Here is a 19135-nt window from a genome sequence, read left to right on the forward strand (position 1 = left end):
AGAAGAGATGGTCTCAACTTTTTCAATGGCTCGAGAAACAAAGGTACAGCCTTCTGCAGGCTGCCTCTCTCTCTCCTATTTTTTTAAAAAGATCACTCTTCCCCCTTCCCCCACCCTGTCCAGCCTCATCTGTGGGGAGATGGGAAGGGGGCTTTCCAAGGGAGTGCTTGAAGTTTATATACAGTAGGAAGGGGGGAAAGGGGAACAAGAAGGAAAGAGGAGATGGACTCAGCCTTTTCAAACAACTGCTTCTCCCTTGCTCAGACGCCCCCCCTCCAACACAGCTCATTGTCTCCTGCGCTCCTGCTCTGTCTTGGAAGCCACTCCAGCGATGCCTCTGTGGGTGCTGGTGCTGAGCGAGGAAGGGCTGCTGATGGCAGCGATGGCAGATGCCCCTGCTCTGTCCTGCCCACTCCAGCCCAGCCCACTGAGCTCCTGCAGATTGAAGGAGTGCACTGGCAGGCAGCTGCAAATGCTCAGCAGCAGCCCCAGCCTGCACAACACCTCCTCTCCACAGAGATCACTTTATTTCTCCCATGCTAGCTCCCTCCCTCCTCCCTCCTACAATAGCGATTGGCTGGCTGGCTGACTCGCCTCCCCCCACCCTTGCTGCTTGCTTGCTTCGGGGATAAGGCTGGGCAAGGATTCAGGCTGCATTTCTGGGAAGAAAATTTTCGCCTTATAGGCGAGTATCTACTGTAGATATTTTCTAGTAGACAACAGAAGTTGAAACATTTATGCACAACCAGCTCTTTACAAAAACACCATCAAATAGGGAGATTATTTTGGGAGACAAATTTCCAGTTGCAAACACTTCACTACTTGAAAACATGCATGAAACATTTACACATTACCCGCAGTCCATGGAAACGGGGATTGCTGTAGAAAAGCTTCATTTGCTCTGCAGGAAGAGGTCCTAGCACTTTCTGAATTGTAAACAGTTGGTCAATCTCACTTTCTCCAGGAAACAATGGCTGTCCATCACTAAGTTCCCCAAGAATACAGCCTACTGACCACATATCGACAGACTTGCCATATGGAGCACTGAAAAGAAAGCATATGAATATCAGTACTACTTGGAAAACTAATCAGTCATTAATATTTAACTATCTTTCCTGTACTGGAAAAGAAGAAGGCCTGAAAAAAAAATTCTGAGGCCTTTCATTCTTTAAAATGAAAGGTTCCCATTTGCTCTAATAAATTACCATTTATTAGAGCTGTACAAGTGGGGCCTCTTATCCACAGTACTTGGCATCCATGAATTTGCCTCACTGTGGATGCCAAACCCCCTGATCGTCCCCCTTTACACCTCCAAGATGCAACCGGAATCTTGTAGGCTCCAAAAACCATGGATTTCATTATCAGGGGGAGGAGTGATCGCTTCAGGAATGGATCCCTTGCAGGTACAGAAACACCAACTGTAATAGTACTGCCCTGATTTAATACAATTGTGTTACACTGGAAAAATCTAAGAACTGCACAAATTTCCTTGCAAAAATTGTTATAGTGCAGTACATGAAACTGGAAGAGCCCTGTCTGTTTTTAATAAGAATTCACACCCAAAGAAGAATTTGCAAAGCAACATTATTAATGCTCTTGTTGATTTTCCCTTCCACGAGACTTGCAACTGAACAGAACACATCTGGAACAATGAAGACATAGGTCAGGATGGCAGTCAGCATTTCATTTAATTAAACTAAGAGAAGCCTACTTCAATATTTTAAAAGCAATGCATTTGTACAAACTCTTCAATAATGTGTTAAAAAAGTAAAACACTAACCCCCACCTCCAACTCAAAGCAGTTTCTTTAGGAGAAAGGTACTGCATCAACTCTGGGTGTCTGTAAAGTAACTTAGTGCAGGGATTCTCAAACTAGTAGGTCATGACCCTACAGCTAGGGAAGCCCTTCTCTGCCCCCTTAAGGGGTGGGGGATGGCAGGAAATTCAAGAATACCAATTGCAATCCACTTCCTGGGTTGCGATTATGAAAGCAGAAGTCAGTCGTGATAGCTATTTTTTTCCCTGAGGCACAGGGAATCCCAGCAGAGGGGTTGCCGGGCTCTCCGCAACCCCCCAGAGGCCGGCACTGGCATCGGTAAGTGCCAAAACCACCTTCTGTCTCCGGCTGTGGTGTGATCATGTCACCACTATCCTCCCAAACCCACAAAAACTTAGAGCAGTTCTCAAACTCCTGGACTATTTTTATTTTATTTTGGAATTTTGCCTCTTGATCAATAGAATATGGTTTTTCCCTTGTTCCATTTTAATTCTCAATAAATATTTTTCTTTGATTTGATTAAAGGAAAGTATCTGCAAGATACCCAGAAAAAGCTTATACAGGGATGTGTGGATGAAAGAGGGAGAGAAGCAAAACAAGGTGGTCCACAAGATGCTGTCCACCTCTCAGGTAACTCAGTGTGAGGGCTGTCAGTTGGCAGGCAGACCCCCAGCTAGGTAAAGGGGTGGAAATGACCCTTATCTCCATTGTTGTTAGCAACAGGATCTCATATGTGCAGCCTGTGCAAGACTGTACATGTGGTTTTGATGTGATCTCAGGAGAAAAACCAAATTTCCCAGAGAGGAATACTGTTCCTCATGGTGCAACAAGGATGCCACAAGAATGTATAAGAGGACTTTTTCCTGTGGCAACACCCAGTATGTGGAACTTCTTGCCACAAGAGGTAATATCAGCTTCTCCTTTATGGCATTTCATCTCAATTTGAAGATGTTATTCTAGCAGGACTCTGGCAGTGCTAGTTAATTTGTCTTACACATCATGAGGCTTTTTAGCTATTGTGACAGTGAGAGATTTTTTTATTTAAAATATTTTTATCCCACCTTTCCTCAGCCGGAGCAGATGCCCAAGGTAGCTTACAATTTATAAAAAAGTAAAAAACTAAATACAATTTATAATAACAATGAATAAACTTACAAACAATTTGGAATATTAATATTCAAGGAACGGCTATAGAGGCACAGGAGGTAGATAACCCAAATACCAAACAAAACAAAAAGGTTTTGCGCCCTTGCCGAAAAACTCCATGAGGGAGGGGGTAGATCTTAATTCTCCAGGTAGGGAGTTCCACAATTGTGGCGGCACTCTTGAGAAGGCTCAACCCCATGCTGCCGTATCCCTAACTTGGGAGAAAGGTGGCACTCACAGGAAAGCCCCCTCAGATTACCTAAGAGGGTGGGCTGGAAAATATAGGAGAAGACGGTCCCCTCAGATAACCTGGCCCCAAACCGTGAAGGTCTTTCAAGGTCAAAACCAGCACCTTGAATTGGGTCAGGAAGCGAATGGACAGCCAATACAGTCACTGAAGCGGCAGTCCAACAGAATCAAATAGTCTAGCTCCAATAACCAGCCTGGCCGCCACATTCTGCACTAACTGCAGCTTCCAAACCGTCTTCAAGGGCAGCCCCATGTAGAGTGCATTACAGTAATCCAATCTAGAAGTCACACTCAAGTATGGCCGCAGCTGGTGCATCAGCCGAAGTTGGGTAAACGCACCCCTGGCTACTGCTGCAACCTGCCTCTCCAGGCAAAATTGTGTGTCCAGGAGCACCCCCAAACTTTTTATGTGAAATTCTGATTACTGTTTTGCAAGTAAAGCAGAAAGGCAAGATAAAAAGAAATATGCAAGAAACAACAATACTTTTTTCCATTCAGAACAAAAGTTCTATGCTGGACTCACAAAGTCAAGCAAAAGTACCTTAACTTAGGTCAGTGAACATTAATCTGTGCTACTATATAAATGTAAATTGAACTAAAAATTGCAGTAATTATATCACCTTGTCCAAACAATTTTTTTTGTAAGAAAATGGGTGGTAACACACTGCGAGAGCTTTTGTTTAGCTGAGATCACAGTATTTTAGAAGCAGAGTTAATACAGGTAGCATCACATAGTTTAGTACAACTACAATTTCCATGTTCTCCAGTTCATTCTGAGTCACATAAGCTCAGACCAAACTATAGTTAGCTCTATGATATGCAGAAGACTACTATACTATAATTTTTCATCAGTGGTGATAAACTAGCATCCAACAGGAAAAATCTAACCTGCCAGATTTTTTTTTAGTAGTCTTCTAGAGGTGGATAATCAAGGAGAAATCAGAGGCACATAAGGGCTCTAAAATGCTGGTCAAAATGGAAGAAGGGTGGGGTGGAAAAAGAGAGCGAGTGTGTATACACTCATGGAAGTATCAGGGCTGCTGGTTGTTTGTTCAGTGATGTGGAAAGGGCACTTCACATGTGCTCTGCTGTGCCCTCTGAAGTGCACAAATGAATTATCCTCTTAGCCACAGATGCTAAAGCTTACAATTTGGTTAATTCAGAAGTTGGCCATTTCTGGCCCATATCATATACAAGAATAAAAGATTTCTTCAGAATTAAAAACATCTTTTTACAATATTTCTTTTAGGCTTCACAATTTCTTTGAGGCTTCAAGGATGAAAAGTCACAATCTAGTACTGACCAACAAAAGAGCCAATGGACCCAATCTTATCCAACTTTTCAGCATCAGTGCAGCTGCAATGCAGCCGCAAGGTAAGGGAACAAATGTTCTTCATTACAGAAATGAAGGGGAATAGGAAGATTACTTACCCAAGCAAGAGTTCAGGTGAACGGTACCACCTGGTGGCCACATATTCTGTGTAGTTAGCATTGCTTCCTTCTGACAAATTCCGTGCAAAACCTGCAGCAAGATTATTTAAAAAATAAATTTAATTTTAAAAAAATTGGTGGCCTTAATTTCGAATTTTAGAATACATCTATTTTGCTTGTATTCCTACAACAGCATAGTCATTTCACATAAAGCCGTCTTTCCACTACTCTGTGAAACTCTAGGGGTTTGTTGCTTTGTTAAGCAAACTGCAGGAGATAAAGACTATCACGTGTGCAGTAACACAACATTACGCCATTCAGAAACACATACTGAAGACAACTTCGCACATTCTAAGAGTCCTGTGAAAGAAAAATCCATCTGGTGTTTCACTCTACTGCTCCAGCCCTTGTGCAAACAATGGGGCAATAATAATAAACATTTGTAAAGGTGTCTGAGAGCCCAATCCTGTGCTCAGCGGCACGGCTCTGTGCCACCGAGCATAGTTGCAAACGTGCCATAAGGCACATTCGTGGGGCTCACCACTGGACTCCCGACCTTGCTAGCCCAGCGCTGGCCGGTGCTGGGCTAGCGCCGGGCGGTCGCCCAGCTCCCACGGCTCAGCGGTCTGGGGGACCACCGAGCTGCATAATGGCAGGTGGGGTGGGGTGGGGCAGAGGCGTTCCGGGGAGGTAGGAGGCCGGCAGGGGGCGGAGAGAGGACAGGCGGGAGGCGTGCTGGGGAGGGAGGGTGGAGGACCCATGGAGCTCTGCTCCGCAGGATCCAGGGCACTCGTGTAGGCCTGTGCGCCCTACATGAGCGCCTTTTCCTTACCGCCAACCTTTTGGTTGACCTTTTGGTTGGCAGTAAAGTGAGTAGCCCCATTGTGGTGCTGCTTACCTTACTTGGGGGAAGGGGATGAACGTCCCCTTCTCCTGAGGTGCTGGTGCTGCTGAGCCTGGGCACCCCAGGCAGCTCAGGATTGGGCTGCGAGTGCACCAAGTTTGTACTATCTAGATACAATCAACCACCCCAAAGGCTAGTATTTTTCCCATATTAGAGATGGGGAGTCAAGGCAAAAAGGGAGTCCCATCTAAGGAGTACATGTTGAGAGAGAAAAATTCAAACTGGGGAAGCCTGATTCATAACTCAATCTCTACATTATATCAGCTCTACAAGAACGAAATGAGAGCTCCCAGCTTTTACACCAGACCTAAAAACGTAGCAAAAGGAAGCCTGCATCATTCAACTTAAGGTTCAATTGTAACAGGCCATAGCACTGGCAGTAAACTCCAGTGCCTGCGGAGGAAGTCGTAAACGTGTCGTAAAGCACATTGACGGCACCCTCCAGGAAAGGCGCACCAGCACTAGGCCAGTGCCACTGCAATGCATTCTGGGGTGAGGCTGGGAAGGGCAAGGAACCTCCACGTGACCTAAAGAAATGGGTCTTTCAGCCCTAAAAATATCTGCGGGTGCTTGGAAACGGCGTTGTTTAGCCGAGTAATAGTAGGAGCCCCGATTTTCGTGACTTTAAAAAAAAGCCATTTAAACTTGGACCCTGGTATCTGCCAATTCTGGTTCCAGGGGAGTGGGTTCAGAACAGAACCCCTGCGGATACTGGGGTCCAACTGGTACCATTTTTCAACAAAGTAGTTCACAAACCATTTACGTAGCTAAATAAATTCCACTTCTAACTGGGGAAAGGTGCATCTTTTAAAGAGGTGTTCTCTTATATTTCATGGGGTAGGGGAGCAATTATCCCGCTTCACCATGGCATCTTTTCAATTAGCTGTTGCTGATGTCTAAGATTATGTGCTCTTTGGGGGCAGAGAACCATTTCATTTATTTGTCTAGCTATGTTCACAAAGCAGTTTACTACTTTTTGCTGAAAAGCAATATATAACTATCCTTAGTAGCAGCAGCAACAACAAACAAACAAAATAAAACCTCTATTCAGCATTTTGCTCTAGCCTTCGGGGGCCACATCTATCCACAAACATCTTGTGGTCTGCTTCTCCTTAGAAGTTGTACTTTAAAAGTAGCAAGTTCTTGCCCAAGCACATTTCTGATCCAGAAAAGAAACTTATAGAACTACTTTTACTGCTGAGATCCTTTTGCCACTGGAAAGAAAACAGAGTTTCCAGCAGGAAACAAATGACCTTTTTTAGTAAACACAAAATGGAATATCCCTATAAATGGCAGAATTATGATACTCTTTCATGAGGATATTTTTACATGTACAGCACAACAAAAACTATACAAAACAAAAACTATACATCATTCATGTCAGAATACATAAGCATATATGGCACCCCAAGTTTGAGGTGTCACTAACAAAATAACAAATACAGGATTTAAATATTTGGACTCTGCTATGAACCCATTTGTACTTATTCACCACACTTTTACTAAGTGCAAGCCTGTACACACTTTTTACATAAACGCTCAAATGCATAGTTCTAAAGGAGTGGGTTGGAAAACTGTTTTGAAATGCAGCAGATGTACTGGAACATGAACCACCACAATGTAATAGCCAAGTGCATCTGCCACAATTAGTCTTCCTTTTTACATTTCTACTAGTAAGAAACCACACCCACACAACATGTGCCTAAGCAGCTACTGCATGCACATGATTTTAAGAATCACAGCACAGCCAAGACAGAACTGATTTCTGCAGCCTGTGACCTCTATGGCATTTTGCATAGCCCTGGCCTATCAGGAGAACCTGAGAAAATGACACACGTTTCCAATGTGAGCCAAACCATTTCTCCCGAGTTCAGGAGATTTATGTCCTAGTAGGTGGGAAGGACTGCAGTTTCATTTTTAAAAGGTTTCTACTGTTTAGATCAGGGATGTCTAAACCCTGGCCCAGGGGCCACCTGCGGCCCTAAGGGAGTCCCAATTTGCCCCACGGGGAGCCACCAGTCTCCAATGAGTCTCTGGCCCTCTAAAAACTTGCTGGAGCCCATGCTGGCCCAATGCTACTCCTCTCAGCATGAGGGCGACTGTTTGCCCTCTCACGTGAGCTGTGGGACAAGAGCTCCCTCCACTGCTTGCTGTTTCACATCTGTGATGCAACAGCAGCAGCAAATGAAAGGCCAGCCTTGCTTTGTGCAAGGCCTTTTATAGGTATTGAGCTATTGCAAGACCTTCATTCATTCATAGAAGTTCCATCTCTAATATATTCATTTATGTAAGTTTATGTAAATTTATTCAAATCTGAAATGTAAATTAATTCTTTTTCCCCAGCCCCTGACACAGTGTCAGAGAGCTGATGTGGCCCTCCTGCCAAAATGTTTGGACACCCCTGGTTTAGATTGTAGAACAGCAGTTTTTATATTTTCCTCCTTCAAGAAATTTTTTCCATAATGACCTCTGCTGACGATCCCCCTGCACATCTGACACATGATGATTGCAAAGGATTCCAGGGTACATACTACTACAGGGCACTGCCCAGGCCATAGAACTCCCCACTAGAGTCAAGTTGCCCCACTAGAGTCAAGAGTGTTCCTTAGAACACAACTATTTTTAAAACGCATTTGTACTCTACTATGGAGCTTTGTAATTTGCCATGGGCATTTGCTTCAGCATGGAAAATGGAGGATCAAAATTTCTCAAATAAATAAAAGTGAAAATAAATTTAAAAAAAAACCAAAACACAAAAGTTCAGACCACAGGTTTACAACTTTAAACTAACAAAACATTAGTAGTGGTAGCCAAGCTGTCATTTAGGGCAGCTTGCTTGCCATTACTTATCTCTATACTAACAAACCCTAAAATGTGTACAAAAGATTTCCCAGATCAAAGATTACAATACTTGTTTTCAGAGGAAGGTCTAAACATGCACACATTCTAAAGTCTCTGACTATAAATAGGTTTTAAAAATGCACACACACACACACACACACACACACACACACACACACACAAATGCATTAAGTTTTCAAGTATAACGATGTAGATTCTAACTCTGGTAATTGATACAATATTGAAAAATGTTTATGAGTAATTATACATTGATAATTCTAACTATTTGTACTACATAGCTAGGGACTTTCAGAGTTACTGGGATTTTTTTCATGTCAAGTAAAGCATGTACAGAGTACAGAATCAAAAGCCGGGTTCTTTTTTATCTTCTAGTGCTAGAAGCGCTAGAGAGTTTTTTTAGTTTTTTTTGTTCCGGCATGCTCAGGTCACATTCGTTTTTTAGATTCCAGCGTGCCAACCATACTAGAATTTCTCCAAGTGAGCTAGGAGCTAGAAAAGATAGCTGTCACCATGCTTACGTCACTTCCACCTATTTTCTTATCTAAATAACAAAGGAACCTGACAAAAACATGGCAACCCCATACGGTACGGAGCGTGTGGAAACAGTGCAACCTCCATATAATTCATTTCAATGAGGAGATGCCATTTTTCTGTTACTAAATTAACTGCACTGGAAGCATGCTAATAGCATGCTAGAAACATCACTTCTGCCTATTTCCCTAGCTAAAAAAAGAACACAGTCAAAGATGTGCATAATTTCTGTGCAACTCTTTCTGAATAATTAATGCTACATTAAGACTTCATTGAAAGAGTCAATTAAAAGTTGGGCTGCCTACCTATTAAAGGCTTTTTGGTTGGTCTCTGATCAATATTGATTAAAATTTGCATTTTCAATGAAAACAAATACATTCATATTAAATCTCAACAAGCACAATACAGGAAATCTTCTCTAATTCCTATGCTGTATTATAACCTGCTTTTTACCTGCCTCACTCTCATATTTCAAAAGCAATTGTTTGCCCACTAATTGTATGCACAAGTCTGGGACATCTGTTATTCAAGGGTACAGCCTTAAGGGGTTCTGTAATTTTGATACAAGAGAAACAATTATCCTGCAATTTGTGTGCCAAGTTTATTGGGGAGGCATGTGTATGTCCGTATTTTTAAATTAAATTGATTATAAAGTCATTCAAATAACTGTATTACTATCATCATCATCAAAACAGATATTGATATACCTGTATCACAGAAACTAATTAAGCTACAAAACATTTCAGATCAAAGGTTAACAGAGAGACTATATTATATATTGATTTACAATCTGAATTATAAATTTAGAGTTCTAGTATATATAGAATAGAATTAAAATAAGCATGCATTTAAAAAAGAAAAAAACCTTACCAAAGTCACACAATTTCAAAATATCATTGTGGCTTATTAAGAGATTCTCTGGCTTGATATCTGAAATGTCAGATGCACAGGAAAAGGTTAAAAAAATTATAGTAGTTAGCCTGTTCTAACTTTTGTTATGACAAGAAAGAAAATAACATGATTCTTGTTATGACAGAACGGCATGTATTCTTGATATAATTTATTTGACATATAGAAAAATAGATTAAACAAATTCTTCTTTCTGCAGCAAAAATGTGATCACCACATGAACTTAAAAACCTAGGGAACAATCCAAACAATAGTGAAATACTAGTACTAGGAAGCATTTAAGCATGAGTTAAACTCTCAGCTGAAATTAGGGTCACCTAACATGCTGAATGGTTGCTAAATCATGCCCCTTGTTTTCTCTAAGTTGTCCTAAATCAGCATGCGATCATACACAAAAACTTTATAGTTGCAGTTTGGAAACATTGGTTCAATTCAGATCTCACACTAAACTATGTTTTGGAGGGGGCTGACTTGACAAACTATGGCTTGCATATCAGCTAAGTAAACTATAATCAGAAATCACGATTTGAAATGGGTTTGCAAACTATGGTTTAGAGCAGTGTTTCTCAAACTGAGAAGATCCACTAGGTGGGTCACAAGCCAATTTCAGGTGGGGGAATTGAAAATATTCATTTCAATATTTTATTTTTCATATAGACTTGATGTTACCATTGTATGTGACTGCATTTGGGGACATGTTACATATCTGTACTTTGAACAGGTTACTATGTATATTCTTTTAACAATGCTATGTAAATGGGACTTACTCCTGGGTAAGTGTGGGTAGGATTGCAGCCTAGGATTGTTAAAAATGTTCCTGCTTGTTGTCACTTCCGGTCATGACATAACTTCTGGTAGGTCACGACAGATTCTCATTCTAAAAAGTGGTTCCCTGTGCTAAATGTGTGAGAACCACTGGTTTAGAGCAATACCTGAATTAATACGCTATTGTTATGGCCATCACTCCATATCTAAAACCTGTTGTACCATGGAGACTGGAGTGAATTATGATGTTGGGTGTTGAGCAGATGGAAAATAAAAGCAGATAAACCACAGTTTTTCCTCAATGCAAGTAGCAAACTATCTTCCCTTTACATAAATTGAAATTTAAAGTGTGTCACTGAGATTCTACATAAGCCATTTTTACTATTAAAAATGGTTTCACAGAAACACATAACAAAAACATAAATAAAACTCAAGTGCATAAAAATATTAATTCTAACAATGTATGAGCACAAAAGATGACTTAAAATGACTTCTTTATTCACAATGTAAGTGTACTCTGCAACTCCGTACAAAAATACCATCTAGATCAGGGGTGTCAAACCCTTTTTGTACAGCAGGTCGAAAATCATTCATGATGCCTGCTGAGGGCCAGAAGTGATGTTATCAGCAGGTAATCACCAGAAATAAGCACACACACCCCTACTTAGGAACTCAGCTGCAAATGACAAGAGAAAATATGCAATTCTTTAGCTTATTTTTGAGATATGGTAGAGCTGTCCAGCCTGCAGGCCTTATGTTTGACACTCCTGATCTAGATGCATAAAATCAGTAAGTATTGCAACTGATTCACACAGAATGTTAGCATATACATCTAAAAGTAAAAGAAAACATACATTTGAGTATTTTCCAGATGAGCAGCCATGTTAGTTTGTTGCATCATCATCATACCTTAAAATTCCATACATCAAAAACAAGAAGCTCATAGCCCCTTAAAGATTTATGCTGCAATCCTATACACACTTTCTTGAGAGTCAGCACCACTGAACACAATGGAACTTACTTCTGAGCAAGTAAGGACTGCACTGTAACTAATTTATTTCAGCACAAGCTTTTGTGGACTGAAGTCCACTTAATCAGATGCAAGACCTGAATTATATATTTGAATATGAAAGTATTGTAAACTGCACATAATTCTTTAAGCAGTACTTTCTATATCCCATTAACCAGTGGTAAAATGAAGGGCACTTAGAAAGCAACACGATTACATATATAATTCTAATATCTCTGATGCTTTGAAAACTTGCCTATAAAAAGTTTTCCATTTTACTCACCTCTATGAACAATGTCATTTTTATGACACCAATGAATTGCTTTAATTAGCTGGTAAATATAACTTTTTACTTTTTCAGGTGGAACTCCATTTGGCATTTCTTCTAGCAATTCAAGCATATTCTACAAGTTAAAAATAATTATATTAGAGGATAAAAGAAACTTGACCTAGAATACTACTAAAATGCTTTGCAGTAACACAATTAGACAAGCAATTAAGCAATTTAACACTATGAAGGTGTTATCCTACATTAAGATACAATAACCTCATTCCAGTGAAAACTCTACATGCATTCAGTTTCTAATAATTATCCAGAAAATAATACTTCATTAAAACCTCTGTTGTTCTTACAAGAAAAGACAGATTTATGTTCCTGTTTCACAAAATTCACTAGAAAATAAGTGATACAAATATGAACTAAGATTAAATAATATAGGGAAATAATTGGCAGCAAGATTCAGTGAAGTGAAAATCTTTCCTAAACCCAAGAGTCACTAGATCCAGATAGCCAACTCTGCCTTTTCCTCAAGAACTATTAACCATAATTCGTGTCCTAGTAAACTTGAAGAGGCTGGAAACCACATTTAGGAATATTGAGAGGTTTTTGCTTTGAGGTACAATAAGTTCCCTATGTACATTCTGGTTTCATTCCAGCAGTCTGTGCAGAAGTCAGAATGTAATGTAGGTCAAAACAGCCACCTCTTGACAACCCAACACTATGGAGCGCGTGTGAAAACACCATATAGATATACTGTGCCTGCACAAAACTACCCATAACACAGGAAACCAGGGTATACAGGGTACAAAGTTTCTTGTGTTACACTGTTGCCTCTGGTCAGGCAAGTTTCTGAAGATAGCCATCTAGATCAGGAGTGTCAAACTCATTTCATAGAGGGCCAAAGTTAGCAATCAGGGTGTCTGCTAAGGACAGGAAGTGACCTCATTAAGCAGAAAGCTGATGGCCAGCACATTGTTATCATATAGAAGCTTATTAACTGCAAATGGCAGAAGAGAAAATATGCAAATCTTGGTTGTATTTCAAGATAAGGGAAAGCCCAATTTTCATGTGGGCTGCTGTTTCAGCAGTAACACCTCAGCACTGCTCAGCAGCTGAGAGCCTGAGGGCCATATAAAAAGCTTCCAGGGGCTGCATCCGGCCCCCTGGGCCTTATGTTTGACACCCTGATCTAGATGTTGCAGTAGCAGATAGGTCATATTTCCCCCATCCCAAAACCTGGAGTTTGTAAACCTAGAGACAACCTCTTGAACCAACGAAACAGTTGCTTTGTCAGCAGATTTTTGAAACAATGCAACAATCTTCAAGATTTGCTTGCCAGAAGTCACAGGTGAGGAGTATCTAAATAGGAGAACATAAGAAGAACCCTGCTGAATCAGGCCAAAGACCCATCTAGTCCAGCTTCCTGTATCTCACAGTGGCCCACCAGATGCCTCAGGGAGCACCCAAGACAACAAGATACCTACATCCTGGTGCCTTCCCTTGCACCTGGCATTCTGAGGTAGGATAGTTTCTCTTTTAAACTATCTTCAATGCTGGAGAAAAACACCTCAAACTGACAAGTGCAATGAGCTCTGTGTAGGTCTGTCCTTACTGGTCAGAATATAGCCACATGATTAAGGTCTATATTATTCCATATTTTATTCACATGCAGTGTCTTCCAATATGCTTGTGGGCTCACTTTAAAGGTGGCGGTTTTAGGGCTTTCCAAGGTAATAATTATTATCAACTTCTACTAGAACCTTCCTCATCAATGAAATCTGCTCACAGGATCCCCAACACACAGAAAATATTATCTACAGTAGTCTAGACCAGGGTGCCCAAACCCCAGCCTGGGGGGCGTTTGCAGCCCTCGGGGACCCCCAATTTGGCCCATGAGGAGCCCTCAGTCTCCAACAAGCCTCTGGCCCTCTAGAGACTTGCTGGAGCCTGTGTTGGCCCAATGCAACTATTCTCAGCATGAGGGTGACTGTTCGACCTCTCACCTGAGCGGCTGGCTCCCTCCACTGCTTGCCGTTTCACATCTGTGATGCAGCAGCGGCAGTGAAGGAAAGGCCAGCTTTGCTTTGTGCAAGGCCTTTTATAGGCCTAGAGCTATTGCAAGAACTTCATTCATTCATGCAAATTCCATCTTAAATATATTTTTATGTAAATTTATTCAAATATTAAATGTAAATTATTTTCTTCCCAGACCCCCGATACACTGTCAGAGAGATGATGGAGCCCTCCTGCCAAAATGTTTGAACATCCCTGGTCTAGATTAAGCACTTTTAAATTGTGGCTCTGCAATTGAGCAAATTCATCAGCCTGGTTAATAAGAACATAAGAACAGCCCAGCTGGATCAGGCCATAGGCCCATCTAGTCCAGCTTCCTGTATCTCACAGCGGCCCACCAAATGCCCCAGGGAGCACACCAGGTAACAGGAGACCTGCATCCTGGTGCCCTCCCTTGCATCTGACATAACCCATACATCGCCTGGTTCGCCTGGATATGAGTTTTTACTAATTTCCCAAGACTTTAGTTAAAAAAGCTTAGTAAAACATTAACTGTTGACAAAGCTATTAAAATCAGTTTGGTCTTTTGCTGCTCCTTTTGCTTTCACTTGCAGTTGAACTATTCTTGTGTACTGTTTATAGCAATTGTAAACTGTTTCACTATTTTTACAAACAATAATTTATAACTAGAGGCTTAGGACTTACTGAACACAATGGGCTTACTTTTTACTTCTAAAATAAACAACACCATTTTCAAACACTTCTATTTATAACACAATTAGTTATCTGTTCTTGGACTTTAACCAACTATATGTATTATATAACAATGAACTAATAAGAATTACAAATTAAAACTGTTATTCTATGAAAGTTTATTTGAAAGTGCATTTTATGAAATTCAACCTTCCTTAGCCCCAGGGATCCTACATATGGTAAGACCAGAGTAAGCCTAAAACTTCCTACTTCTTTCACCGGAGACCAAATATGAATGCAGAATTTCTTTGATTCTCAAATGAGAGAGGGTGCCAAAAATGGCGATCTGGCTCAATGTCAGTAAGCAGGTATCACATGGGAAATAATGGATTTAATCAACTGGAATTTACTTCAGAGTAGACATGTTTAGGATTGCAATAGGACGAAAAGAACCCATTGCATACACTCTCTCTCAGGGTCAAGGATAACTTCCATTCCAAAAAAAAATACAAAACACCTACTTCCACTGGTGACATGTACAGTTTTTTATCTGAATTTATATTATTTTGCAACATATGAATATTTTATTTGATATCAAAGACTAGGATCACTTGACTCTAGCCTAATATAAAGCCAAAAGTTCCTAATTTTGCTTACTGCAAAGCACGAGGGATGCTGAAACTTTCTGTCACACACATCTCGTCTATTATAATTAACTAATTTTAATATACAGATTATAATTATCTGCTTTAAGATGGCAATTGCATCAAGTAGATTAAGTTCTTATTCAGCAGTCAAACTAGCTGTTCTTGCAAAATATTATCCTTTGATGTAGTAATGATTGAGAAACACACATTTCCAGGAAAGTGTGGTTGGCTGTGTGTATTAACTTAAAATAGCAGCTATGGAAGGATGCAATCAAAACTGGGACTATGGCACATAAGACAAGGATATTTAATCCATCTCACAGATGACAAACTGCACCTACTGAAATTCCTTCCTCTATTGTTAAAAGTCCAGGAGTCGTAAAGTTGAAAGACTGGCCACCACTGGTATAGAGTGTAAGAAAATATTCCTTTTTTGATAACAAAATATTCATGGCAAAGGGACAAAGACCAGAGTACTTGTATTCTAGTACTTTGGCTAGAATACCAAGTACTTGTCAGTGGATACACTTACGGTAAAATTCTAACCAACTTTCCAGCATTGGCATAGCTGTGCCAGTGGGGCATGTGCTGCATTCTGCAGTTGGGAGGGGGGGCAGTCATGGAGGCCTCCTCAAGGTAAGGCAATGTTTGTTCCCTTACCTCGGAGTTGCATTGCCCTTATGTCAGTGCTGGAAAGTTGGTTAGGATTGCAGCCTTAAACACACTATAAATATGTTTAAGACTGGAATGTCAGACTGAAAGGAATACATATACTTTTATTTGACTTATACTTTTATTTGACTTAACAGACTTTCATATCAGAAAAACTAATGTTATGAATTGTGGCTGAAACCTGCAGGTGCTCTGTTCTCATTCCTTTTTTTAATATACTAGGAGCTTAAAGCCACCAGTATCTGGGAAATCAGTATGGGTATATGCTAATAGAAGAAGTTATACAGAGAGTATTAACACAATGTTTTCACAATTACACAATGTTTTCTTTACCGTTCACACTTATTTGCTTCTATATTGCAATCTAGTTCTTGACTTGCTCTTGGAATCAGAGAATTCCAAATGGTTACCATTTGTGAACAAACATACAGTAAAAAAGAATACCAAAAAACAAACTTCTAATCAGGGGTGCTCACACTTTTTTGGCTCGAGAGCTACTTTGAAACCCAGCAAGGCCTGGAGATCTACCAGAGGTTTTTTTACAATGTTCGCGCCATCATAACTTATAACATTTATGTGTACAATGTATGTTGGTGTACCTTGAGCCCCAATTCAGTCCTGAGTATAACAGGACTTACTCCTGAGTAGACATGCCTAGGATTAGGCTGTGAGGCTGCAATCCTAGCCACACTTACCTGGGAGTAAGCCCCATTGAGTACAATGGGCCTTACTCCCGGCGTTTCCTCCCAGAGGCACCTGAAGGGGGGGGGTCGGCACTCCGCGATCTACTCATTTTGCCTCGCGATCTACCGGTAGATCGCGATCCACCTATTGAGCACCCCTGTAATCTAAATCATAAAGTTTGGGTATTAAAATGATACCTACTATAGCTCAAGTGTTAATTAAGATATTTTCCAAAAATACACTGGTATAATGAATAGTTACCTCAGTTTTCTGACAGACAAGCTATTGTTGCACTCAATTACAAAGAGTTAACACATTAATATCTCTAGCACTTAACTTTTCGTTTATACTGCAAACACACTGCTGCACTAACTACTAGTGCAAAGGTGTAGCATCTTCAGTCCCTTTCCTGATGTGTCTTGCTATAAAGAGTCACTGGAAACCAATAGCTGAGATTTCAAAAGAAAGTAGAAGGATATGCTATGTAGGGTCCCTCTAGGAACCTCTCACCTGGATGGAAAGGGAATAATTTATCTGGACTATATTCAATTTCTCTGTCCAAAATTTGATCGGTTTTGAGAAACATAGTATAAACAAGTGATCACAAAGACTTAGTTCTAGAAATTTGGTAGGAGTAAAAATTTTAACCATTTTAATACATAGAATATATTCATTTTCAAAACATTTAATCCCGTATGCTACAGAACATTTGTTCAAATCAGTGCAAACTTACTTTTTCTACATACTCAAACACCAAATACAGTTTTCCTCTTCTCCTAAAAGCTTCTTTTAGCTCCACTATGTTTTCTTGTTTCAAAGTACGAAGCATTTTAAGTTCTCGTAAGGTAGTTTCTTTGACCTCTTCATTTTCTGAAAGTTAAAAAAGGTTGGTAAAGTATATATGCTAATCAAGGTTTTTAAAAAATCTTCAAACACAGAATAACTAGGAACACCTTCACTCAAATTTGACACCAAGTAGAGACACATCTTGGCTTAGACACCTTGTTCAAGTACAGCCGACAGTACCACACCATGCTACCTTCTCCTGCTTTGACACATGGGAAAGAAGAACCAGGCTGGGAAATTAGGTCACTTGGTCAAGGTGTTTAGGGAATTTTAGCTGAGAGAAAGCACAGTGACTTCTACCCTTGGGTTTTCTTTCTCTTAGGAAAGGAAACTGCAGGGCTTGGATGCACTCAGAAGGGATGCCTAGGGTGCCTCCACTGAATGCAGTGATAGCTTACTCACCACCCTCACCAGAGGATACAAGTCCACACAGCATAGCAACTGAAACTGTGGGTGCTCAATGTAGAGTTCCCTTCACTATTTCTGAAAGGGGCTAATAGCGTCATTAAATGTAGCCTATCATAAAGAATGGCATATTCCTGTATCGTCTCAAGAAAGAAGAGTTTTGGAACAGCATTATTATTTCTTCCTACATAATCCCTCTATGTTCCTCACAAAAGAGAGTGTGATACTAAGAGCCCAAGCCTATCCTTCCATCCCCTTGCTGGTGCAGCCGCATCAAAAAGGCAGGCATTGTATCCAGTAAGGTGGGAGGTGGAAATGGACTGGAAAGTTCTGGAGAGGAAAGGATACAGCAGTGCTTGCAGCAGCACTCCACTGGCAACCATTTTATGTCATAAACCGCTCTGCACAACAGTTCAATCTGGAATAGGACTGGTAAGTATTCGAACTATTGTACTTAGTCTCAGAAAAGAACCAACATTCATGGCAAATAATATAGTATACGCATCATATAATACCTGAAGGATTTTTAATTTCAATACAAAGCCTATTAAAAAATTTCACTGCTAATGCATTCATATATAGACATGGAAAAATTACCTTCACTGTCTTTGAATTTCTTAATGGCCACAATTTCATGTGTCTCCTATAAAATAAAGATAGCAAAAGATGTTACTCAGAACTATTATGTCTTTCTCTCCAACTACAATACAGGGCGACTTTAAATGATGTTAAAAATATTATATACCATTTTTCAACAGAATCGTTTATAAAAGCAATTTGTGTAGCAAACATGGAAAGATGGCCTCTTGTGTCAGAAGGCTCACAATCTAAAAAAAGGTAGAAAAGACACCAGCAAACAGCTGCTTCAAAAGTTACCTTAACAGAAAGTTAAGATCCAAAATGCTCTGTTTTGTAAGACATACATTGTAATCTTAAAATGAAGACTGGCACTCAGTCTATACTTAGATAATTAAACAACAAGGTTTATATTCACAGATAAGCATCTGCTTGCTCAGATGTTGACAGACTGATTACTTATACAGAAGAAAAAATACATATCCGTGCAACTTTGCAGCAATTATGCAGCATTGAAAGATCTTGGAACCCCAATTGCGAAGGCTGGAAAGAACAGGGATTCAAATTTAGGTATTGGTTTCAATCGTATGAACATTTTAGTTTCCCACTGCAACCATATTTATCAGTTGGTTGTTTCAGTGGAATGTTTTCAAACATTTCAGTAAGTTATTAGCGTTAAACTTGGGAAAAAAATTATGGAACATGTACCCTCATTTCCAAAGTGACTTCAACATAT

At 40.2% G+C, this 19135-nt stretch overlaps 1 protein-coding gene across 1 annotated transcript in view; it reads right to left on the minus strand.

Moving 5' to 3' along the window:
* Positions 1 to 19135, minus strand: part of CDKL5 (cyclin dependent kinase like 5) — a 104397-nt gene that overhangs the window by 38643 nt on the left and 46619 nt on the right. The window contains exons 4-9 of the mRNA XM_066620591.1: positions 18421 to 18466; positions 17306 to 17442; positions 11867 to 11987; positions 9771 to 9830; positions 4604 to 4694; positions 855 to 1044 (exon numbers count right to left, since the gene is read on the minus strand). Of these exons, the coding sequence (XP_066476688.1) occupies positions 855 to 1044; positions 4604 to 4694; positions 9771 to 9830; positions 11867 to 11987; positions 17306 to 17442; positions 18421 to 18466 (645 nt within the window). The remainder of the gene's footprint in view (positions 1 to 854; positions 1045 to 4603; positions 4695 to 9770; positions 9831 to 11866; positions 11988 to 17305; positions 17443 to 18420; positions 18467 to 19135) is intronic.

This window comes from Tiliqua scincoides, chromosome 3 (assembly GCF_035046505.1).
Source record: "Tiliqua scincoides isolate rTilSci1 chromosome 3, rTilSci1.hap2, whole genome shotgun sequence".
Taxonomy (NCBI): Eukaryota; Metazoa; Chordata; class Lepidosauria; order Squamata; family Scincidae; genus Tiliqua; species Tiliqua scincoides.